Consider the following 25596-nt stretch of genomic DNA (forward strand, 5'->3'; position numbering starts at 1 on the left):
CTTCTTCTCCTTTCTCTTTTCTTTCTATAATCTCTCATACTCTCTCTCTCTTTAGGCCTGACCCAAGCAGCTCCTTTTCAAGCTTTGTTCATGGCCAACCGCTCCTCGCTCCTCACTGTTCATTGTCGTTACTTAGCGGTGGTCGTCTTTCTCTTAGCTTGGTTCAATTGGGTAAATTTCCCCCTCTCTGCATTTTCTCGTTAAACCCTCAATGGAGTTCCAAACCATGACTAGGCTATTGTGTTTGGATTTTTTTTTGGTTGGTTTCAAAGACTGGTGATGATGAACAACCCAAATGAGCTCTCTTCAATCTGATCTAGGTCTCTTTGGATTCTCTCTCTCCAATCTAATCTAGTTTTCCTTGGATTCTCTCTCCGATCTAATTTGGACTTTTAAGTTTGGTTTTTAGCCAAATATGTTATTCTTCTGATTTTGTTAGCAAAAATCAAATGAACCCTAAAATTAAAAAGCCTGAATAAATATTGTTTGTGGGTAGCAAATTTGTAAATTGTATGTGGATGTGATAGTGAATGTTGGAACAAGATCCTCTTGTCTTTGTTCGTTGTGCTCTGATCTAAATTTGTGCCTTGGAATTTTGTATTTGGATGCTGTAGGGATGAAGGGCCTAGGTAGAAGTATTGGGCCGTGGGCTGCGCCCAAGGATGTCAAAGCGCCCGAGGATGTCAAATAGCCCAAGGACAGATAAATATTAGCAAAGGCATACAGATTGATGGACCGTGGAAGAAGTATGGTCACAATGAGCAAGAGACGTTGTCCGAGGAGAAATGCCTTCTCAGTTAAGTAGAGTAGAGGTCAAAGGTCCAACCATCCATTAAGAACAGGGCAACAGGTAATCGTGCTTGGAATTATAAGCATCAGAGAAGGATAAGACAAATGAGAATTGAGAAATATCTAAGAAAAAAGCTGCTACCATCGCATTGAATGCTCTGCATCTAACCCCCTAGCAGTATTAATGTGGAATTGATACCTGAACAGTAACTTTCAGCCTTATCTACCCCCAAAGACTTCAAGAAAGTGCTGATGGGACAAGTATCAAGAAGATTAGCAATCTAACCTATACGTGGAGGGTTAAGATGAAAGAAGGGGAGGGAATATAAAGGAGAACCCCATTACAAAGGGGATCATTAGAAAATCTAGAGAGAAATCACTACACACTCAAGAATTGTAATTTGGTATAAGTCTAACAGAAATATATAAGAACAGACCTTCTTTGAACTTGGCTGAGGAGAACTTTTCTTATTTAAAACTATTTGCTTTATTCATTCCAATAATAACTATCCTACTGTGATTATTGTCCATCTAACTCATTGAAAGTTCAGTTTCAAGCCCACTCTATAACAAATTTATTGTTTTGGACTCTTTAGGCCATTGACCATATATTTGGGCTTTGGAATTAAATCGTGCCTTCACAAATGACATTTTTGGTTTTGATCAATATAAAGAAAATTTTTGTTATTTGTGTTCTTGGTTTGTCGAATTCATGTACCACGTTTTTGGAATTTTTTAATTTTTAATTTTTTTTTAAAATAAGTATTTTGCATTTTTTAATTTAAAAAACTGGGGAAAAAAGAAAAAGAAAAAAAAGAGGCAAAATAGTAGAGCATTATCTGAAGTTAGTGGAAGCCTTGAATTGAACACTTGAAATTTAGAGTACTGTATTGACCGAAAGCAAAGTTTGAAGACTGAAATGAATTTTGGTGAGTTTTGCATCTTAGCATTATTATTCTCCATAGATGGGAATTGCCTTTATGTGGGAGGAGGATAAATATACACCAGTAGAGAATAATTTAACCAGTCGGTCAGAGTGTGAGCTAACCAGCTGAGGAACCAGTTCTGGGTTTTAAGTTCAAGCAGCTGTATGGTCTATAAGTCTGAAGACACTGGTTGTCTGGTTCTAAATTTCTACTACAGAAGCAAGCTCCACTAAATTCGTACAACATACCCTTTGAAACAGGGGATAGACCCAATAAAATGACAATGGAAGGTAACAAGAACCAAATTGGAGAACATTGGAACTAGAATTATACCAAAAAATGGTAGAAAACAAGAGAGCAGCTATGAATCCATGTGCAAAATGAAAGGAGAGGCTCACATTGACTATTCCAATCTATTTTCTTTTCCTTTTTTTTTTTTTTTTTTTTTTTTTTTGTGTTGTTGTTGCTCTTTTGCTTTTTCTTTTTTCAGCCCATTGTAAGAACAGGGCTTATGGGCGACAGAAAATAAGTAATAATTTCTTATCCTTCAAATCCTTCTTATCATTGGTGCAAGCAGGACTTGATCTAGCTATCTGGTACAGCTCAAAAGATTTTACCGGCTAAGCTAATTGACTCCTTTGGCAATTCCAATTCAGATCTATTGGAAAATGCTACTCACTGAACAATCATCATGAACACGCCAAATAGTTTCACCCAACAGGTTTGCTACTGAAAGAACAGTCAACTGGGGGAAGTAGTTCTTCTCTGCAATTGGGATTGTGTTTGTAATAATCACCTCTTGAAATAGGCCGCTTGACAACCTCTCAATTGCAGGAGGGCTGTAAAAGAAAAAGTAAAAAGTCATATGATTTGAAACATGGTTAAAATATGTACAACTAAAACTCCAGATTCTCCCACTTTTAAAAGAAAAGGTCTAACAGTGAGATGTTTCAATCACAATAATCTCCACTTAATAGTCGAGGAAAGAAACTAATGTTCAAAAACAAAACTTCTTGGCATCTCTAATGAAACAAAATTAGCAACTACAAGTATTCCATTCACAGAAATGTTCTTGACATCTATGATCTTCAAATAAAAAATACCGTCAGATGCTGGGGGGAGAGTCCTCTCTCTTTTTGTCATTATGTACCAAATTTTTTGGGTTTGGCAGCCTTTTGAATACTCAGTGCAACTTCTGTTCTCTTTTTTTCCCAACCTTAAAATAACAATTAAAAAAAAGATGGAAGTATGAAACATCACGAGGCCCAATTAGAACTGCCAGACTCAATTATTTAGTGTCTGGAATTCTTAGCAAAAAGGAGTTAATTGGCTTCTTTTTATTTATTTATTATGGAGAGCTGACTTAATAATTGTGTTCTCCAAGTTGATCAAAATATTGAAAATCATCTCATAGAGCAGTTAACAAATGCTAAGCATCTAGAGAAATTTAAATGTAAACAAAATTTATGCCAAGGCCTAAGCGTCAAGAGAAATGAGAAAATATCAATTGCTACAAATGAAGTCAAAAGACCCAATACCTAAAAACAGCATGAGTGCAGCATGCATAGACCTCCCTGGCCCCCTCTTCATGTAACAGAGCTGCACCTTTAGCAATAGTCCCTACAGCACACAGAAAATTCACTAGTTATGAATTGATTAAATTTTATAGGAAACTGATACTACCAATTATATCTCTTCATAAGCTTCAAAATAAAAATCGCTCTATGCTTTCTTTAAAGGAATAATTTTCCAGGGTACAGCCATATCTATGATAGGAAACATCAGAACCCTTGAGAAACCTAATATTGGAGAAAAACACAATCTGCAAGAATTAACTAATTGTTTGAAAATTAAATGAATTTGATCCATGACTTCAATCATAAGGACATAATTGGAGGCCAGCATCATCATTTAAACTGTGGAGGATGGAGGAAATGTAAAAGTTAATCAGTCATGCCTTTGTTAAAAGCATTTTTTTTCTTATTTTATAAGTACCTTCATAAAAGATTAAGAAAACTTTATGAAAAAACCTAGTGACAAACTTTTCAAGAGATAAAATGGGGCTAAAATTCACAGCCAACTGACCCACAGGAAAAAAGTCAAACCAAACAAGAAAATGAAGGAGAAAATCATTAGCCATTGAGATTTTTTTCAACCATCAACTGACCATTAAAGATGTATTAAGAATATAATTCATTTGTGTTTTTTTTTCTTCTTATATTTTCCACTTTTTCAATCTTCCATGAGCAAAAAGGCTTAGGATTGGAGTTTGGCATCAATACTACTTGACTCACCAGCAGTGTCAATCATGTCATCCATCATAACTGCAACTTTTCCTTTTACATCTCCAATCAGGTTCATCACCTGGAAGGTAAATGTTAAACATGGTTTTTAGGATGTGAAAAGACATAGCACATTAAAGAGAGAGTCTTCCCAGACATCTAGCTTTAGAGAATCAAGAGTTTGATCAAGGCCACCGCACATGTAATCTAAAAAGAGATAATGGCATGGAGTATTGGTAAAGAAATTACCTCAGCAACATTGTGTCCTTGACGCCTTTTGTCTACAATGGCTAAAGGTGCATCAGACAATTTTTTTGCAAAAGCACGTGCCCTTGCTACCCCACCAACATCAGGGGAAACCACTACTAAATCTTTAGAACTAACTGTCTTACTGGCAAGATAATCAAGAATCACAGGCTAGAGTGCACATGAAAACAATCGTATCAGAGACCATTAAATCAATGGATGTCAACAATCACAACTACAAACTGATTTACCTGAGCATATACATGATCCACTGGAATATCAAAGTAACCCATGGACTGCCCAGAATGAAGGTCACAAGCGAGAACACGGTGTGCACCTGCTTCTGTGATAAGGTTTGCAACTAGTTTAGCCGCAATGGATTCACGCCCTTGTGTCTGGAAAAATGAAGGGGAAAAAAGGGGCAAAATTACAGATGGAGAAGACAATTTAAAAGCATAAATAGAACACAATATGATGCAAATGCTTATATGAAATGATTGATCTTCTTAAGATGGATTGGTGGAACCAACCATGTCAGTTCATCATGTTCAATCAATTCAAATTCTAAAGCAATATAGCATAGGGACGAAACCAGATTTGAGGTTGTATCCCCCTTTTATTGAAAATTTGGTGAGTTATACATGCACCCAATAGGTCTTGACCTTACACTCCACCTTACACCTTTTATTGAAAACTTGGTGAGTAAAACATGCACCCAGTAGCATTTGAGCTAGAGATCATTTGCAAACATCCTCTGCTAGATCTCCATCGTCTGTCTGTAGTATGCAATTTCTCTATATATGCTCCAAGCACAAATTTATCTAAGATGAGTTACTCAAAGTGCACCACAATTTAAAATTTACCTTCCTGTCAGCTCTTGCATATCCAAAATATGGAATCACAGCAGTAATAGTTTTGGCTGATGCTCTACGACAAGCATCTATCATTATTAAAAGCTCCATGAGATTCTCATTTGCAGGAGGGCAGGTAGGCTGTATTAGGTATACATCAGACCCTCTGACACTCTCTTGCAACTGAACATAAATTTCACCATCAGCAAATCGCTTTATTTTTATCTTTCCAAGTTCCAGGCCCATGTACCAAGCAATTTCCTAGGGGTAAACATTAAAAAGTCAGCAACATAAGCACAAAATTCCAATAATCACAATATATATTGCTTGAAATAAATCAAAAGAGAAGAATAACAAAAAAAAAAAAAGCATACTTCAAGACAGTATATAAAAAATTTACATTCAACATCTTTTTGGGTGTATAGCATCCATTCAAAAGCAAAGTTAAAATTGTTGGAAATTTGGACTTGATGCAGAAGAATGCAAATCCAACAAAGCCCTGAAAATTTAAGGAGCCAAGATACTTATTCTGATGCACTGGAATTTCTTTGAATATCTATCACAGATAACTCCTTTACCTAATAAAAGTTTAGATCAATTCCATCATAGACATTGAGATTTTAAGAAGATCATAACCACATTACTCACAGACATCTAGGCATATGGCACTTCAAAAATCCTGACCATCCAAGCCAATTCTCATCTGTCAGGAAGTTTCAATTCTTAATTTGATAAGAATTATGTAAGATTCCTTTTTATGAAAGCCTCTTTGAATATTTCTAGCAGGGAAAAATCTGACTTCTGTTTCTAAGGAATATATTGGTTTAAAACTCCATATTTAATGGGATTTCCAGCGTTAAATCCAAAGTTGAGAGAGTTCCAAGTGCCTCTTTTGGTGATTGGGATATAAAAAATCAGGGAGTGAATTGTCAGGAAAAAAAAAAAAAAAACTTCTGATTATTTTGTGGTCTTAAAAAATCACCAATAATCTTCCATTTTTGTGCCAAAAGCCTTATAGTTCAATGAAAATTATCTAGTTTTTCCATGAAGGAGAACCTAGGTTCAAATCCCCCCTCCCCCACTTTTTGTAAGCCAAAAAAAAAAGTTCATATTTGCCAAGGCAAGTGACCTTGACTGGGGAACAACAGTAAATTCTAATGCTTTCTGTACCATTTACTAGATTTATTATTTTTAGGAAAAAAAAAAATTTACTTACATTTGCCAACTATTTTCTTAAATTTCAAATAGAACTTCAGAAATCCACATAACCGAGTGATTATAGAACTAAAGTTTCAGGTTTGCAATTCAGAGCATAACATAAACTTGAGTAGATGATGTAAACTAAAAAAAAAAAAAAAATCTATGCAAAGAAAAACTCAGCTCATAACAAAGGCTTGTGAAGAACAAACATATTAACCTCTAATAAAATAGAATATATATATATATATTAAAAATAATAATTTAAATAAATAAATAAATAAATAAAAAGGAAAGGAAATCTCCATGGTATGTCATGAGATACAAATAAGTCATCCAATGATTACCAAAAATAATTTAAAAACCTTGAGGACCATGGGCACACCCCAACACTAATCTTTAGATAATTTTCTGTCAAAGAGAATTCTGGCAACAACATACACCACTGTCCACTCTTCCACTCAAATGGCAAAATTACAATAGAGCAAAACCAAAATACTACTAATAAAAAAAATCCAGGCATTTAAATGACTCGTAAATAGACTTATTTGTTAAATGACAATTTAGAATATGATGACAAAGCCCTTACCCCCCACCCCCCCCCCCCCCCCCCCAATAACCCCTCCATTAATTAAAATTACTTTATTTCTTTTACATAAGTATTTATTAAAAATTACTTGATTAACAAAAAAAAAAAAAGGCATCTTTACCTGAGAAAGTGCAGGGTTTGCAGTGCCAGAAAACAATTTGAGCCTGGTACTATTCCGGTTAACTGTTTTCTCCATGCGTGCCGTTTCCAAGAACTTGGGAAGCGTCCGCTCGTTAAGGATGGGAACAATTGGCTTCCCATTTACATTTTTTAATGGTTCTGATAGATCACATTTCTACCACAATACACAACACAAAACACCCATATCAATAATCAATTATAATTCCATCTATATCTTTCCAAAATATCTATTTAAGAAAAAAAATTGCAGCTATAGCCTATAGCCATATCAATTAACACCCATATATTTCAACCCCCCCACCCCAAAATAAAAATAAAAATAAAAATTGCAGCTATAACAAAGTTTCACCGTGCCAAATATTTATATAATTGTTCACAAGTGAAAATTAAAAACGCTTTGCAGCTATGTAATATAGCTTCAGCTCCCATTCTCAAAATTCAAAACTTGACAATGTTATCCCAAACTCCAATACTATGAGGAAGAAAATCCTTTGATATTGCAGATATATACATATAAAAATTCATAATTTATTATCATTTCCGATTAGATATGAAATGAAATTTAATAAAGCCAAAATCAAAAAAAAAAAAAAACCAACAATTCACATTTTGAATACATTTAAAATCAAAACAAAATCAGAGTGTGAGAGAGGAGGCTTACGGCGGTGTTAAAGGCGTGAACTCTGGAGCGAGAGTCGAAGCGTCTGTGGGCGAAAGAGCAGCGAGAGAACAGGGACGAAGCCGAAGAAGAAGAAGAAGCCGAAGCAGCCGAAGAAGAAGAAGGATAAGGCAGAGTGAGTGAAGCAGCAGCCATGGCGGTTGTCTATCAACCTTTAGGGTTAGGGTTTCGCTTACCCTTAGACAATTCGCCTCTGTAATGAAAAATGAGAGAAACAAAAGAGAGAGAGAGAGAGAGAGAGAGAGAGAGAGAGAGAGCTTTGAGAGATTTCGAAGCTTTTGCTCTTTCTGTGTGTGTGCGTGTGTTTTTATATATTTTTTTATTTAATCAATGGCGGGTCTTTGTTTTCACACAAACTTTCGGATTATACCCCAACAAACGGCGCCGCTTTGGATCTCTTGGGGTTAGGTGACCTTTTTGAGTTAATTGGTATGCCCTTTTTGGCCGTATCAATAATATTTCCATATTTTCTTTAAAATTAATTCGACTATCGTATTAAATGTTACAATTTTTGTTATAATTATTTTACATAATATAAACTCATTTTCATAAATACAAATAGTTTGTACCAATTTTTGTTTTCTACTTTATATTCCACCAATCACAACTTATCATATATTTGTTTAATTTTCTTTATAAAATAATTAAAGTTTAAAATGAAAAAATATAAATAAATACATGATAAGTTGTGATTGATTGAAAATAAAGTAAAACACAAATGCTTGTATTCCATTTTCACAAGCATCTATGTTTTTTTTTTTTTTTTTTGAAAAAATATTTATATGCCATATAAACAATTATAATAAAATTTGTAATTTTTATATGGTACTAGAATTTTTTTTTTTTATTCTTTTTGATTTATGTACCTTTTATTCCTCTTTTTCCCATGTGGCACATCAAAATGCAAGTTGAGCCGCAAATGGCTTCCTCTTCCTGGCCATCAATTATTATATTATTATTTTTATTATAATATGTACTTTTTAATTACATCCACCTATTTTTTTGCCCCCCACTCCAAATAAATAGTAGTATAATTAGTACTATAAAAACCAATCCAATTCGAATATCATTTTCATTATGATAAACGAAGTTCAAACACGGAGAAAAATCACCGTGGAATTTAGATTTGTTTTTAACTTTTTATGAACCTTTCCTTTATTTTCTTTACTTTTTGGTATGCTTATGTTTGATCTTTGTCTCGATTCTCTTCTTTTTATTTGTCTTTTACTTCTCTCGGTCCAAATATGTTTCCTTTTCAACAATTTTGACTAGGTTGTTTTTTTTTTGAGAAAATAAAATTTGACTTGTTGCCTTGCCTAGTTTGGGGTCAATGTTCTTTGGACCATTTACGAAAAGAATCATCATCCAAATTCCAAAGTGTTTTTTCCCCGTAAATCACGATTCAAAGTATTTGTGTTTTTCTTTTTTAATAAATTAAAAAAAAAAAACACTTTCTTTTTAAAGTCTAGATAAGGTTGAAGCATATGTTCTACTTTCACATTCGACTAGCAATAGCTTTTTACTTTTTTTTTTTTAATGTCTAGATAATGGAGTGACAATTCTGGCTCTGCAAACAAATAAAATAATAATAAAATAAAAGACACAATCTAAGTTAGATAATGCAATTATTTATGAACAGGTCGAAATGTCTTGGCATAATAAAAAATTACCAAGATATATTGAATCAAAGTATTGGATATTGCTTGCTGAATATGATTTGTTGTATCTGAACTGCATAGAGGTTTGTATATAAGAGCACCATAATATGTTAACAAATAACAATAGTATCTGTAAAAGTGTAACTATACTTAAAAATAAATAAATATATATATATATATATATAACATTTAAGTAGTTATGATCTACCAATAAACATTCCCAAAAAGAAATTTTCTTGTATTATATTACTTTGTCATTATTGAGAAATATAGCATGCACCAACTAGTTAAGAGTATTGGAGTTTAACTGGTATTTCCTATATATTCCTAATATCTTTAATGAATTTTTTTTTTTTGATAAGTTTAATGAAAACCTTAAAAATTCAAATTCTCTCTCTCCAACTATCGAATTACTAAAAAAGTAGCATGCACCAACCACAAACATGCCACCTTTGTCTTGTGAATTGTGAAGTTGGTTGTGGCAAATATTAAGAGAAACATTTAATGCAATCAAATTTTATAGATACATCATACATTGTTATCCATAATGATTATTATTATAAAAGATTTATTAGTATTAAGTTATGAGTCATGCTAACGAATGCTCTTAGGATATTGGTTAATAATAAATTTTAGGAAAGTTCTGACGTCACTTTTATGAGAAATGAAAAAAAAAATGTCAATATATTAATTTTTTTTTCTTTTCTCATAAAAACTTTTCTTAAATGGATAATTAACCAATATCCTAAGAGCATTCGTTAGCATTTTCTTTAAGTTATTATACAAATTTTCAGGAGTACAATAATCTCACAATTCAAAAGCAATTTTTTCTTGGGTTTTAAGTCCAATGGCACTACCCAAAAAAAAAAAATGCTGCCATATTCCTATATATGCATTGTCCAGGTGTAGATAATTAGTTTGGAGATAATATTGAAATGTGAGTGTTTGATAAATAACCAAGAATTATGGTCCAATTTGGTTTTGAATTAATTTTAAAAAGTACTCAACTTGATTTTGAACTAGTTTAGTAGTATTATATATACTGAACTCTATTTCAAAATAATTTTGTTAACGGAATGTCTTAAGGAAACGTGTTATATATGCGTCAGTGTGTATGTGCATTCCCGAGAGTGCATTTATAAATTACATTTAGTTTGGACAACGAGATTGTATTTTTCTTTTACTACTTTCTTACCTTTTGGCATGCATATGTTTGATCTTTGTATCGATTCCCATCTTTTTTTTCTTTTTTTTTTCTTTTTTTTTTGTCTTTTAATTCTCTCCGTCCAAATTACTTTTCAAAAATTTGACTGCGCGTGTTGCCTTGACTAGTTTCGGGTCAATGATCTTTGGACTATTTATGAAAAAAAATCATAATCCGAAGTGTTTTTTTCCCCGTAAATCATGATCCAACGTATAATGTTTATAAATAAAAAAAATAAAAAATAAAAAATCTTTTTAAAGTCTATTCTTCTTCTCAAAAGAAAAATTTTTAAAGTCTATTCTACTTTCACATTCAACCAGCAATAGCGTTTTACTTTTCTGGCAAGTAATGGAATGACAATTTTTGGCTCTGCGAAAAAAAGAAAAAAACAACAACAACAACAAACACAAACACAATCTAAGTTAGACAAGATACATTCAATCAAAGTATTGGATATTGCTTCCTGCATATGATTAGTTGTATAATTGTATCTGTACTGCATAAATGGTAACAATATTATCTGTAACATTTAAAGAGTCATAGCTCACAAAGAAAGATTCTTAAAAGGAAGTTGTCTTGTATTATATTAGTTTGTTTATAAATTATAATTGAGAAATGTAGTATGCAACACTAATCGAAAAGTGTCCAAGGTTCAAACCCCCATTCCCAACTACCAAATCCAAAAGCAGTAGCGTGCACCAACCACAAATATGCCAAACTTGTCTTGTAAATTAATTGTGAAACTAATTGTGGCAAATATTAAGAGAAACATTTAATGCAATCAAATTTATGGATAGTTGGATACGTTGTTATCCATAATAATTATTCTTATAAAATATTTCACTCCAGAGTTTAAATGTAATTTTTCTTTGAGTTTTAAGTTCAATGGCATTATTTTTGTTTGTTTTTAGACCCCTTAAAACACAATTGAATTAACCTAGTAAATTAGCCAAGTGATTACTTAGTCCAAGTTTCAGATCTAGGTTAACACAATCATATAATCATATCATGCAAAGCAGCAGAAATATAAATAACACAATGATATGATGACCCTAGAAACCACATTGGTAAAAACCTGGGGAGGATTTAACCTAACAATCCTCAAGATAAACCTAAATCTACTATGAAAGAATCGAAATTTTACAATAGCGACTTAGATCACTAACATCCTATTGCTACCCATCAGTAGAAACTTACTGACACGACCACGTGCAAACTCTGAGACAACAGACTCCTTCTTTCTTGGATTCTCCAGCAAGTACAAGCATACCTGCTTGTGTTTTTGTAAACTCTTTAGTGCAGCAACTGAATGATCATCAAGCTCTCAATCAAATCACCTTCTTGATAATCCTAAGCATGTGTGAAAGCAACCACCTCTAGATCTTACAAGAGATTCACACACAGAGCAAAATAGAGCAACTTCAAAAATGTGGCTAGGGTTTGCCTTTTATACTTAGGGTAAAACATAAAACCTTACACATTTTAATAGGCTAGGGTTGAGTTGAAAAAATTCTGCAGAAAAAACATTATGCCCGAGATTCGATCGATCGAGTCTAAGTTTCGATCGATCGAGCCAGGCCGAAATGCATACTTAATTCTGCAACAACTCGATTCCAACTTTAAATAAAAGACACAACTTTGAGCAAGTCTAAACAAAACTAAATAACCTGTTTTGATCATGGTTTGCCAACAATATACATTAGAGTTCTAATACATTAGTTTTTAAGTACTTAGAACCTAACAATTTTTTTTAATTAGCTATATATATACAGAACAGGAAAAAAAAAAAAACACCTACAATATTCGGGTTTAGATTTTAGTTTGGGAGGTAAGATTGAAAGGTAAGTGTTTGATATATAAACAAGAATTATAGTCCAATTTGGTTTTGAAGCAATTTTGAACATTACTCAACTTTATTTTGAACTAGTTTTGGGTTATATATACTTTGCGTAGAAGAATTACGTTGTAATTGGCTTCTAAAATATCTAAATATATAAACTAGAGACAACTTGAATTAATTAGTAATTAATAAGAACAAAGATGCTAAATATACGTGCATGCATGTGTGCCGGAGGGTGCATTTATAAATTACTTTTACTTTGGTATAAGGAAGGCGTGAGTAGAGTAGAGTTAGCTGAAAGTATGTTAAATTTTCGGTTAATTCTACTCTATTCTACCTTCTTCTCCCTCAATCCAAATGGGAGTGCGTTAAACACCAATTTATTTGATTTTTTGTTAATAATTTTTTTGCTGAAAGTCAATTAACGCATAAAGACGCTTAGAAAAAAAAATATAAAATTTTAAAAATCAATATATAAACAAATAAGTTAAAAAAACTAAATTAAAAAAAAAAAAAACTAGTGCAACAAAAAAAGAAAGACTTGAGACAAATCTGGTTTGGAGAGAAACCTTTTAAACTTATTCTACATATTTTTTTTATTATATATGAATTTTGAAAAATTAACAGTTGGATTGCATGTTCTTTTTATATTCTCCATGCTTGCTAAATTTCAAGAGGATCAAAGATCAATAATTGTGTCATCAATAACATGTTTAAATTTGAAGCTTTTATAATAAAAAATTATACATAAAAAAAAAAAACTTATTGATTGATTAGTAAATAATATATAATTTGAACAAAATTTGACATGCATATTAAGAATATAAAGAATATAAATAACATAACATATTAAGAATATAAAGAATATAAATAACATGTAATCCAATAGTTTAATTTTCACAATTTACATTTAATAAAAAAATATCTAATATATGACAAGTTTAGATAGTTATTCTCCAACTTGTCCCTTCAACGTGCCATCCCAACATTTGTTGTGGGTAGCATTTTGTCATTGTTTGTTTTATATGATAAGAAGTATGCATTTGGATACCGCTTATTTTGCTGAAAACTGAAAATAATAAAAATTCATTTTTAGGTTACTGTTTACATGCCTATTTACACTGTTCATGTTCCTTGAACAGTGCAATAGGTGTAGATTAAAAAAGAAAATAAGTCAAAACAAAACAAAACACCTGAAACACGGACGTCCAAAACGCAGACGCACAAACCAAACAAACACTTCTCAAAGAGTCGAACTGTCAATTTTACAAAGGCGTGCCTGTGTAGTGTACAGTATATTATGTGTGTAAAACGCATTGGCACCTTTGAATGCAAGGGTAGAACAAACACGTATTAGGCATGATATTCATGATTACAAATTTACACAATGCTTCCATTTCCAGCAGATAAACGTGTTTCAAATGCTTGGAGAAATTACTATGGGACAAGTTTGAGGTTACATTCAAGGCCGACTGAATAGTGGAGCCAAATATGCAATCGCTTAAGGCCTTAAGCAAAAAAAAAAAGACCCCCAAATTTTAACCAATAGGGTTATTTATAATCAATAAATAAAATAAAATTTTTTACTTGATGAAAAACAAATAAAAAAAAGAGAAAAATGCAATGTTCATAATAATTTTCACAACACTTTTACAACTAATGTTAAGTAGCAAATTGTTACAGCCTATTATTGATGGCAAAAAAATAATTATAGTGATATTTTCAAATAGAAAACAAAAAGCAACTTAAAACCTAGGATTTGTTGTAAAAAATATTGTAAATGTTACACTTCTAAAAAAAAAAAAATAATAATAATAAGAGTTTAGTTAGCAAAATTTTAGTAGTTCTCATTTAAGTTTACCACTACACCACTCTTTTACTTATCACTATCAATTTACCCCATCAACAAGTATGAAAAATTTTATCAAATTTTTTCTGTCTATAAAATTTCTAAAAAATAAAAAAATTATACGTAATTCATGTTAATTAGTGGTAATTTTACATCTAAAACAAGATAATCAATTTTCGCCTTAGACCCCAAATACATCAAGCCGTCCCTGGTTACATTCATCGTAGATCAATATCACTAGATCGGGACATTTACAGAACAGACATTACAAGATGGAACATACTCTTATGTTCAAACAAATGATTTCTGGTTAGGTTCAATGTTACAGTGAGAACACATATAAATCAATGTGACCATCAAAGGTGTCGATCATCCGAGGTAGATTAGACAGTCTGCCATCACATCAGTTACTGCATTGAACTGATATTTCAGTCAGCAAACTGTGCATCAAAGTTCAGTCAACTACGGCACCTCAGAAGGTCTTGCCAATTCATGTTCCTGAAGATTAACCATTAAAGAGAGAGGAAATTGAAACAGGGAAAAGTTACAAATTCTGGGTAAATTTTTTTTTAAGCAAAAGCTGAAAAAATAAACTGTACCAAACAGGCAACAACTTTCATTTTTGGCCATCTATTGAGACAGCTTTCAATGTCGAGAAAAATTGTGCGTTGTGTGACATTTTTTTTATTGGTAAGTGACATACGCACCAAATGGGTTTTGAACCCACAACCTCAACCTCCACATAACGTGCAAGGGGGAGCAGGTGTCAGTTGAGCTAAAGCTTATTGGTGTGTGACATGATTTGTAGTTAGTACTCATTAGTCACAGAGTGAGAGAGAGAGAGAGTACCTCCTGAGAAAGATGAGCTTGAGAGAGAGAATTAAGCTGGAAGCTTTTGATATTTTCAAGTAACTGGATTACGGTTTGTAGATGAGGAACACTGCAGGAAATTATTGCTCAAATAAGCCATGAGAACCAGAAATGAAATGTTGTGAACTTAAATACCAGGAGGAAATTAAAAGATATTCCTTCTTTTCTTGCAGTGAAATATTGTGGTTTATGTCCCCATGCAGAATCCAGACATGCAACTAATTCAGTGCATTGTAGATACTTTTTCCCTCCTCAATAAGAAAGTGTTGGGGGGGGGGGGGGGGGATGGTGTAAGGGTATTTGAACCCAGATTTTAAACATGTTTCCATTTGATCCATACAACAATGGCTGGAGGGTAAAACTGAAAGACCAAGAAGAAATATGCGGCAAGGATCATCATGGATCCTCAAAATAATACTTCTTTATGAAAGACCAAGTCTGGAGGGTAAAGCTGAAAGACCAAATTATTCTTCTTTCTATGAGGATCATCATGGATCCTCAAAATACTGTTTCCATATTAAAAGTTGGTAAAAATTAACGGATGTCTTAAGAGCATTGATTTAAGAAATATTTTTAGAAACTTTTTATGGGAAAAGAAATAAGTAATTGATTTTTTGACAGCTTTTTATAATTCTTATAAAAGTAGTATCAAAACTTTTTTAAAATGACCTATTAACAAATGCCCTGAGGGAGACCACAACACATACTTACATGTTTCTAGTAAAGTGAGAGTGACTTAAGAGTTATTGATGTATTAAAGGCCAGTTAAGACTAATAATAATCTGAAATAACAAGGTCATACTACATGAACACAACCTTTGTAATCCTTTCTCCATATGTGCATCCAAGGATGAAATTACTCGAGGCATCTGCTCTAAAACCTGCAGCAAAAGAGGAGAGAAATGAAAAGATCAGAACTACAGGTATTTTTTAAAGAAATCCTACACTTGTAAAAAATGATATCCTACATTTGTGCAGCAGATCTACATACTTGCCCAGTATTCTTGATTGTAGAGGTTTTTGCCAAAAGGTTCTTTGGAAGCTTTATCAGTTGGGCCTGCAGATGTGATCATAGATAATTTGAGTAACCATGAAGATAGACCATGAAGGAATATCAATTGGTTTTTGACAATCTAAGAAGCTGCAAGAAGCATCAATCTCATTTACATGGCTCATGAAAGAAATATAGTAATTTGTGTGTCATGTATCATTATATTGAAAGGAAATATTACACCAGACTGATATGAATTTATCAACCGAAATGCGGATCCTTCTTATTTTTTTCCATGGTACTAGTAGATCATAGTTTTTCTTTTATTTAACCAATGTTGCATGAGTTTTATAAGTTTCATACCATACTTTACTATAAATAACCACCTTTCCCATCATTCCAAGAACTCTAAATCTAAATTGCAAAAAATCTTGAATTGGTTGTTCAAGTTAACATGAAAAGCAGTTTGTTTTCACACATGATAAAAATTAGACCCACCAGAACAGCTCGTGTGGCATTATTCCTTCTGTTTAAAAATATCAACTAAGAAAGGATTCTAACATAGGCTATTATGTGCAAGATAACAGAGTACAAGAGGATTCAACCATTTTAAGTCTGAATTGAGCTACAAAAGTAGCAACAAGCACTAACAGGTGATAATTCAACTTGTACCACCAATGTATAGGGATAACAATGCATACAATGAAGGTTCTTCAAAGAAAAGTTATTAACTTAAGAGTATTTATGTGTGGAAGCAAAACATAAAAAATTATCTCTCTCTCTCTCTCTCCTTATAATTTTTATTTAATGAATCAGAAAAATATTATTGAAAAACTCAGTTCAAACACCAACACGCAGCTTCAATGCTGCATATGAAGCAGAGGACAAGAAAGCATAAAAAAACAAACAACTTTGCTAAGATCCTCCACCCCAAACCCTTTGCAAACCAGACTCAAAATTAATTGTAAACAAACAAGGGAATACTGAAGACCCCAATTGCAACCAACACTAACTGCCTGGATTATACTTTCCTCTGTTTGATCTGGCCAGCATGCATTCTTTCCCAAGTCTACACAGAACTACTTGGAAGCTTTTACCATTAGGGTCCATTTGGTTGGGGAGAAAAATGGAGGGATTTGTGGGGAGAAGAGAAAATGGTGGGGATGTGCATTTGGTTGAAGGGAGTGATTTTTTTGGGGGGGGGAGGGGGACGAACTGTTTTCTCCCTGGGCCCACTTTTTGTGAAGAGAGTTTTCTCCCCAAATTGAGGAGAAAATGGGCTTAAGATAGGAAATTACCCATATGCCCTTCTCCCCTCTTCATGTTTGGTATTTATTTTTGTAAACTTTTTTTTTTCCGTATAAACTTTTTTTTTTTTTTAAATGTAATAGGGACATAAGAGTAAATTACTCAAACAATATTTTCTATCCTCTCATTTTTCTTCTTAACAAAACCAAAAAAAGGCACTCCTCCACTTTTCCACCTCCAATCAAACAAGTATGAGGGAAAACTAAAATTTTTTCTATCCCTCCAATTTTTCATCCCCATCATTTTCTATCCTCCCACTTTTCCATTCCCCAACCAACCCTTAAGATTCTGTAGGCCCCAATTAACAACACCATCTTAGCAATATTTAGGACTAGTGACCTGACAACATCACATAATCTCTTTCCAAATTCTCCTTTTAAACAAACACTGAAAAAAATGGGATTCCTGCTCTCCAAGAAGGCACTACAAAATACACAATTTATGTCTCCATTGTATCCCCATCAAAGGAGCCTATCTCTAGGGCCAACCTGTTTCTAAGTGCTAAACACCCGATAAAGGGCATGCTAAGGGATGGCTAAAGGGAACCAAACCAACCTCCACCAATTAACCACAGGAGGCTTGGATAGAAATCCTTCTGGGTTTCAGTATGACTAAAATCTAGCATAATTAAAAACAACCCAAATAGATTCTCCACAAAAAAAAGAGAGAGAAACCACCCAAATAGGCTGATCCACATCTTCTAGCTTAATTAGATATAATTTTCTTTGGATGGAGACTAAGTCATCTGGCCTTGCATGATTTCAACACCAGTCAGAACCCTTCAACACACAGCAACCTTAGCATCCATGTTGCTAGCAGAACCATATATTGCTCTGTATCCATATTTTTCACATGCCCCCCATCAGCATGCCACCAATCATGCGTAAGGAAAATAAGGATCCCATCCCCAACTGAAACTTCAGATAAGGTCTAGCAAGGCTCCTCAAGCTTAGGATCTTCCTCCAGCCCCAGGTACACTATTGAGGGACCCTAACAACTTAAAAGCTCTTCCCCTTTAGGATGTTATAGTGCACCCAGGTCACACATAAAGAACCTGCTTGTACAAACAAATTCTAATTATGCTTTAGAACGGCTGCCTTATTCCATTCCTCTATCCTTTTCAACCCCAAACCTCCTTTCATTGGCACACAATCCAAGCCCAAAACAACTGTAGCACCCCAACATACTTCTCTCAAATTTTCTACAAAAAGCTACTGAATTCTTGCTCAATAGCTTTTACAAACTTCTAGGCAGTTCAAACAACTAGCCAAATAAACTTGGATTCTATAGAATACTAATTGAAGGAGCTGAGGTCTTCCTGATGAGAGATTTTTAGCTGTCCACCATAATTTTATCAATCAGAGGTGATCATGAAAGCTCAATCTCCCTGATATTAATGGGTACCGAAAAAGCAACCTGCTTTCCTTGTACTCCTTGACACTTAGCTGCATAATCATAGTAAAAGCCTCTATTGCAATTGCAAATAGGTAAGCGCACAAAGAGTCACCATGCCTAAGCTATTTCCTCCCTTTAAAGTAGCCTACTAGACTCCAATTGAGAGCAACATAAAATTTTGGTGTGGTAATGGATTTCTTAACCATGCAGAAGGAGAACCTTTGGTGATATCACATCTTCTGATCGCTGACGATATTCTCATCTTTTGTAATGCCAATGTTGATCAAATCTAGAGCTTAAGTTGTTTTCTAATTTCCTTTGAAGTAGTTTCAGCTCTTAGAGAGAATTTGTGAGAGATGGTACCAGGAGGAGGAGTAGAAGACCATGAGATATTTGGCATAATCTTCTGGGCGCAAACTTGGACGACTTTTTTTTTTTTTGATAAGTAAGACTTCATTGAAAAAACTGAAAGAGTGCAATGAATCCAAGTACACAGGCAGTGTACAAAGGATAAAGAGAAATCAAACAAAACGATGCTTGAAAAATTCAACTATCAAGTAACTCAGACAAAGAGGCAAAAGTAAAAGCACCTAAATCATTTATCCACTCAAACAAAGTATCACGACTTCCAAAAAAATACGTAGGATTACATTTGTGAGCTCATTTTAAGGCAAAGGAGATATGGGATGGTATTCAAGAAAGAATGGAAAAATCATTAGCACGTTGAAGAAAATGTACCTATCAAAAGGAGGGCGGCCCACTCTGATTAAATATACATTTTCTAGTTTACCAACTTTTTTTTCTATCACTCTTTCATTTGCCAGTGGGAGTGGCTAATAAGATGGAAAAAATTCTAAGGGGGTTTTAATGGGGTGGTATTGATGAAGATCACAAATTATACTTGGTGAATTGGTAGATTGTGTGCACTCTTTAACAATTAGGGGGATCTAAGGATTAAAAAAGCTAATGGTTGCAGCTATACATGGAGGCATTCCTTTAACCCGGTCTTCCCTTGGAGAAGTTTGTAGAAGCCTAAAGTCCCTACTAAGGTGGCCTTTTTTCTATGGACTGCGGCTTTGGGGAAAATCTTGACTATCGATAGCTCTAGGAGGAGATGGGTAATTGTCATAGACTAGTGATGTGTGTGTAAGTAAGCTGAGGAAACTATTAACTGTCTGCTTCTTCATTGCCCTGCTGCACAAGAACTTTGGAGCGTGGTGTTCATTTTGTTAGGGGTATTGTGGGTTACGCCAAGGGGCATGCTGGATCTATTAACAAGTTGGCAAGCCAGGTTTGGTAGAGGCAATAGGGTGATTTGGAATGTGAAACCTCATTATCTTATGCGGTGTCTATGGCGTGAGAGAAATGCTAGGATCTTTGAAGGATGCAAAAAATCCATTCCAGATCATAAGCTTTCCTTCCTCAAAGCTTTATTTGAGTGGATGAATGCTTCCTCTTTATTTTCTTTTGCCACTGTGCTTAAGGTGCTTGATAGTTGTATGTTTTGTGCTTAATTTTGGTGTACTTTTGTACACATCCTGTGTACAGGGGTTGCCCCTATGTGTTTTTTTGATGAAATATTTACTTGAGGACGCAGATGATCTATGGAGGAAGGTAATAGATATCAAATATGGCATTTCCTAGGGTGGTCGGTGTTTGAATGCTGCAAGGGAGACTTATGTAGAGTGCTTATGGAAACATATTAGGCATGGTTGGGACAGCTTTGTTAAATTTGCAAGATTTGAAGTGAAAGATGGAAGCAGGATCCATTTCTGGCATGAATGGAGATTTAACTTTGAAAGAAAGTTATCCTGAGCTCTTCATGATTGCAAGAAATATAGATGCTTGGGTTGTAGACTACATGAATCCCTCAAATGGAGGAATACATTGGACTCCCTTCTTCCTTTTCAGTTCTTCTTTTACAAACTCCTAAATACAGCAGAGAAAATACATTGTATTCAAATCCATTCTTTTATGAACCGTCCATTCCATTCCATTTCATTTCATCCTTTTAAAAACTCCACAACATAGTGCACATGCAAGTGTCTCCTAATCCTAAATTCCAATTATCTTCTCTTCATTTCAATGCCTATGAGATAGCCACAGAGCCTTTTGGTCCACTCCAATTTGGAAGATCAATGGTCATTACAGCAATAAGGGACCATCCATTGCATTTACTTAAAAGATAACTTCTTATCCAGTTTCCAAAGTGGAGGAAGTAAGTTGTCAAAAAGCTGCTCATATATCATCTAAAAATATTTGGCGCCACACCGTTCAACATTTGTTGAATACATTTGTATTTTCTTTTTACATTACATAAACATTTTATCTAAAAGTGGGATGAAATTGTTTCCATAGTATCAGATTTTACATGACATATAAATAAAGATCAAAGACTGCCTTAGAGTTAGTTTCATGTCCTTTTTTTTTTTTTTTTGATAAGCAAAAATCATTTATTAAAAACAAGCTGGAAAACCAGCAAACACAGTACAGAGACCAGACACAACAAACAACAAGGCCAATCAAGGGAAAGCCAGCAGCAACAACAATAAGCTCCCAAAGCCCCAACTAATTGGAACTATAACAAACATCAGAACATAACGGCACATCAAATGACCCAATTATACAAGTAAATGTTAAGCATTACAACAACATTCCACAAGGAGACCCAACCAGCCTTAGAACTACTATTACCGAAGGGCAGAATCCGCAAATCCCCATTTGCAGTAAAGCTCTAAGTAAGTGCTGGATCTAGCAAATGGTTGGCGCCCCTCTTAACAAATCTTGACTTATTTTCAAACAAGGCTCACAATGTGGTCTTCAGAATTAATCAGCCCTTGGAAAATGATTGCATTCCTATAAGTATGACCCCAGATGTGATAAACATTAGACAGCTACACTAAATCCCAATTTGCTGCATACAGATTTCAAGGATTTACCTTTGCAATGCTTCTCTGACCACTCAACAATATTGTCCCAATCATCCCCTGTGAATTCTTGACAGCACCAGTATTTCACTCTCTTCCAAATTCTCCACCTTTTTTTTGTAGACACACTTTCATGTCCTCTTTTTTTTTTTTTTTTAATAAGTCACTTTCATCTCCTTTTTCAAGCTAACTAGCAGCTCTTTCTGCCTCATCTGCCTGCCAACCAGGTCATGCCCGTTCATGACTTCACATACATCTATTGGGAACCAATTCTAAGTGTTTTCAAACTATATCAAAGTAACACTTATTCCTCTTAATTAAAATAAATGCAAAAATACATTGCAGTCTCCTTGGTTCATATTGATTCGACAAGACAATTTCCAGAAGTTCTCCATCCTAAAAAGCTTAATTTGTTTTCGACAATGCTATTCTCTCCAATTACAAGAACTTAAAAACTCAGAAAGCATAACATCCAATCACAAAATTCTGACTTTTTTGCATATTCCAATCAATCTTTAAAACCTAAGCAAAACCCAGATGCAAAAACAGGTTTACTTATAAAAAAAACACAACAAACCCATTTCGCCACCATGTACTAAAAGCATCAAGAATGAAACAATTCAATTGCACAAAGCACATATCTATATTTAGAGGGGCAGAGAGTGTGTGCCTGAGAAACAGATGATTGCTGCATGAGGTGGAGGAGATTGGAGGTGGACTGAACGGCCTGAGAGATCTGATCGGCTACCATGGCTTTGGCCGTACCTTCTCTGCTGCTCCCACTGCTTGTTGAGCTTGCCATTATTGCTTGTTTACATTACAAAAATTTCTGCAAGAGAGTTGTGTTTTATTTAGAAAAACTAGCCGCTTTTTGAAGAGTGTTCATACCTCTTTTTTTTTGGTTTGGGCATTGAGGTGTTTGGGGGAAAAAATAGAAATTTGGAATTTATTTTTCACAACAAAGAAATAAATTTAGTATTTTTTTTTTTTTTTTTCGCTTTCAATTAGTACAGTGCTAACTTCAACGAATATCTTTATTAGTTATAATTTTATCACATGATTTTTTTTTCTTCCAATGCTAAGATTTTACGAGAAAGTTTAATGTTAATTTAAAGAAATAGATCATTAAACAGAACCGAACCCTTGAACTCAACTCTTGAAACATGTGTTGATACATATACATATACATACACACACATACCAAATTCGATGTAGTAATCCTGTAAATGTTTCCATTGAATTCAAAAGCATGGAGATATGATCCACAATGTACGCCATAGATAAATGTAAATCACTATTCTACTAACAAATGTGCCACCAAACAATTAGGAAATAAATAAATGACAAAAACAGCAACAACAACAACAACAACAACAACAACGAAAATGATAATATTAAAAAGAAACAGAAATCTAATTCTGAGGCCCATGAACTCCAAAAAATATGATACATACCGACATTGATGATCATACCTTAGCAAACCAAACATGGAGTATCTCAAAACATGGATGAATCAAATAGGAGAGAGAGAGAGAGAGAGAGAGGGAGAGAGTTATTTAACCTAATCAGCTTTGTCCGTGGCTGGAGAAAGAGACCGAGGAAAATCCAGCATAGGCGGTAGGTATAGGAGGAGTATTTGAAATACAGTCCAATAAAAGACTAGAACTTTTTTTTTTTAACGAGAGAGAGAGAGACAGAGACGATTTTTTTTTTTTTTTTTTTTTTGAGAAAGAGTCGAAAATATCTATCAATCAATAGTGGGTGACTGTTACTAATGAAGTTTATATATAAAATTAGTTGTTGAAAAAGATTATAATCATAGTCAATAAATTAAACATTATTACTTATTTTGAAAATCTAATCGTTAAATTGTATATTATTTACGTTTTTAATACACATGTCAAATTTTTTATCAATCATATATTATTTATTATATGATCTTTAAGGTTATATTTTATGCATCATTTTAAACTATAAAAACTTGTAATTTAAACAATTTATTGATGATATAACTATTTATCTCTAATTTTTTAGAATTTTTGCAAGCATGGAAGATATAAGAAGAATATGTAATTCAATAGTGGATTTGTCAAAATTCACATCTAATAAAATAATATTAAGTAAAGTTGTAGTTTAAGACTACAACTAATTTTGTAACTAAATTTTATTCTTTAAAAATTTTCTTGATTAGTTACGTGGGTTCTTGATTGATTAAAGTTGGTTCTCCCAACCATTTCCTAACTATAGTATTAAGGTTTCCTTTCTCTCCTAGGAAAAGACGATTGGTTCTCTTTGTTACCAATAAGTTTTTTACTAGTCGCTAACCTGTCTATTGAATAAGTTTCAACAATAAAACTATATGATTAGGTTTTTTATGGTTTATTTATATTATACTTCTCGTTTTCTACACTAAATTAACTCATTTGACACTAAAATTAAAAAACTTAGATTAGATAGGACACGTGGTGCAAAATTAAACTCTAATTGAAATCCAATTTTTGTACTGAACGAACTCACTTGGAACAAAAATTTAAAATTTAGATTAGATGGGACATGTAGCTCAAAATTATACTCTAATTAAATTCCAATTTGAAATTTAAGAGTCTGTTTGGGATCCGCTTATTTTGCTGAAATTGAAAACTTTTTGTTAAAAGTACTGTAAATAAAGGTAAAAGTTAGCTGAAATAATATAATGAGACTCATGAATAGTATCAAAAAGTGCAAAGAGACCTATGAATAGTAGCAAAAATAAGCTGAATAGTAAAATAAGCTGACTTTTTAATTTGAAGCCAAATGCACCCTAATTGGATTTTCTCTCAAATTTACTTATTAATATTTACTAGCATGTAAGTCATGCAAACGCATGGATGTATTTAAAATTAAACACAATTTTTATTATAAAAATATATATAATTAGTCAACTTATTAAAAAAAAAGAGCATGTAACATGTGCATATATAGGGATACATTTAAAATTAAACACAATCTCTATCATAAAAATATAAATAGTTAGTGAATTTTTTTAAATAAATGTAATTAGTCAATATATTAAAATTCTTACCCAAATTTAATACTACTGTTGAGGTTCATTTTTTTTCACTCATGCCACGTGCCCCATTCCTATTTAATTACATTTATTTACTCACCAAAAAATATCAAAATATCACCCATAAATTATTTTGGGCCTCCATGAATATTTCTCATTTCATTGGCCTACAAATATTTCATATCTCATTATTTAAATTGAGTCACGATATAAATTATCACAAAAGCCCAAGAATCATATTTTATCCAATTTCATTATCATTATTTAACTAAGGCCAAAACCGGCCCTACGAGCCCAACGCACACATCCCATCCTTTTTAAAACCCAAGGCTACTTATGCTTGACAATATTTCAAAAACCCAATTCTCATTAGAAATATCAAAAGCCCAATTTACTTTGGCACTATTAAAAGCCCAAACTAGCTAGTTGACACTATTTAGTAAAAAATCCAAGGTTATCAATACTTGGCAAAATACTGTATCATTAGTATTTCATTTAAAGTCCAATGATGAGCAATGTTTTAAGTTCTTAAACCTATTACTATAATATTGCAAGCCCATGGAATTTATCTTATAAGATCCATGGTAATTATTTATGTTATGTAACATTATTCATTTTTCCAAAACCCATGGCAAACATATATCAAGCTCATGGAGAATTATGAATTTGTGTTACTAATATAAAAGCCTATGGAAAGTTATGATTATTTATCTTGACATTTATTTATTTCATACCATATTATAAACTCATGGTAACTATTTATGTTACATAACATTATTCATTTTTCTAAAACACATGGCAAACATAT

At 33.1% G+C, this 25596-nt stretch overlaps 2 protein-coding genes and 1 long non-coding RNA gene across 3 annotated transcripts; all 3 read right to left on the minus strand.

The window, feature by feature from the left end:
- Nucleotides 1–2006: 2006 nt before the first annotated feature.
- On the minus strand, nucleotides 2007–7976 carry LOC126709298 (ribose-phosphate pyrophosphokinase 1-like). Its single transcript, XM_050409485.1, has 8 exons — nucleotides 7683–7976; nucleotides 7002–7175; nucleotides 5107–5355; nucleotides 4495–4638; nucleotides 4247–4414; nucleotides 4010–4079; nucleotides 3254–3335; nucleotides 2007–2554 (listed from the first exon to the last, which is right to left on the minus strand). Exons 1-8 carry the CDS (start codon nucleotides 7833–7835, stop codon nucleotides 2374–2376), a joined length of 1221 nt encoding a protein of 406 aa, XP_050265442.1. The 5' UTR covers nucleotides 7836–7976; the 3' UTR covers nucleotides 2007–2373.
- Nucleotides 7977–14444: 6468 nt separating this feature from the next.
- Nucleotides 14445–23470, minus strand: LOC126709459 (tobamovirus multiplication protein 2B). The gene is made up of 6 exons (XM_050409709.1): nucleotides 23304–23470; nucleotides 22413–22571; nucleotides 16113–16178; nucleotides 15938–16002; nucleotides 15101–15191; nucleotides 14445–14749 (listed from the first exon to the last, which is right to left on the minus strand). Exons 2-6 carry the CDS (start codon nucleotides 22542–22544, stop codon nucleotides 14714–14716), a joined length of 390 nt encoding a protein of 129 aa, XP_050265666.1. The 5' UTR covers nucleotides 22545–22571; nucleotides 23304–23470; the 3' UTR covers nucleotides 14445–14713.
- On the minus strand, nucleotides 17311–22406 carry LOC126709460 (uncharacterized). Its single transcript, XR_007649403.1, has 2 exons — nucleotides 21755–22406; nucleotides 17311–21671 (listed from the first exon to the last, which is right to left on the minus strand). It is a non-coding gene; the product is annotated as an uncharacterized LOC126709460 (long non-coding RNA).
- Nucleotides 23471–25596: the final 2126 nt, after the last annotated feature.

This window comes from Quercus robur, chromosome 12 (genome assembly GCF_932294415.1).
Source record: "Quercus robur chromosome 12, dhQueRobu3.1, whole genome shotgun sequence".
NCBI lineage: Eukaryota > Viridiplantae > Streptophyta > Magnoliopsida > Fagales > Fagaceae > Quercus > Quercus robur.

What these genes read in the sequence shown, in the direction of transcription:
- LOC126709298 (XM_050409485.1), bottom strand. Translation starts at nt 7,835, where the DNA reads ATGGCTGCTGCTTCACTCACTCTGCCTTATCCTTCTTCTTCTTCGGCT. An exon ending in AAGGACACAATGTTGCTGAG is followed by an intron (nt 4,080 to 4,246) that starts GTAATTTCTTTA and finishes TTTACCTTCCAG; the next exon opens with GTGATGAACCTGATTGGAGA. An exon ending in TGACATGATTGACACTGCTG is followed by an intron (nt 3,336 to 4,009) that starts GTGAGTCAAGTA and finishes TGTGTGCTGTAG; the next exon opens with GGACTATTGCTAAAGGTGCA.
- LOC126709459 (XM_050409709.1), bottom strand. Translation starts at nt 22,544, where the DNA reads ATGGCAAGCTCAACAAGCAGTGGGAGCAGCAGAGAAGGTACGGCCAAA. An exon ending in AGCAATCATCTGTTTCTCAG is followed by an intron (nt 16,179 to 22,412) that starts GCACACACTCTC and finishes TCACATCTGCAG; the next exon opens with GCCCAACTGATAAAGCTTCC. An exon ending in ATGGAGAAAGGATTACAAAG is followed by an intron (nt 15,192 to 15,937) that starts GTTGTGTTCATG and finishes AATTTCCTGCAG; the next exon opens with TGTTCCTCATCTACAAACCG.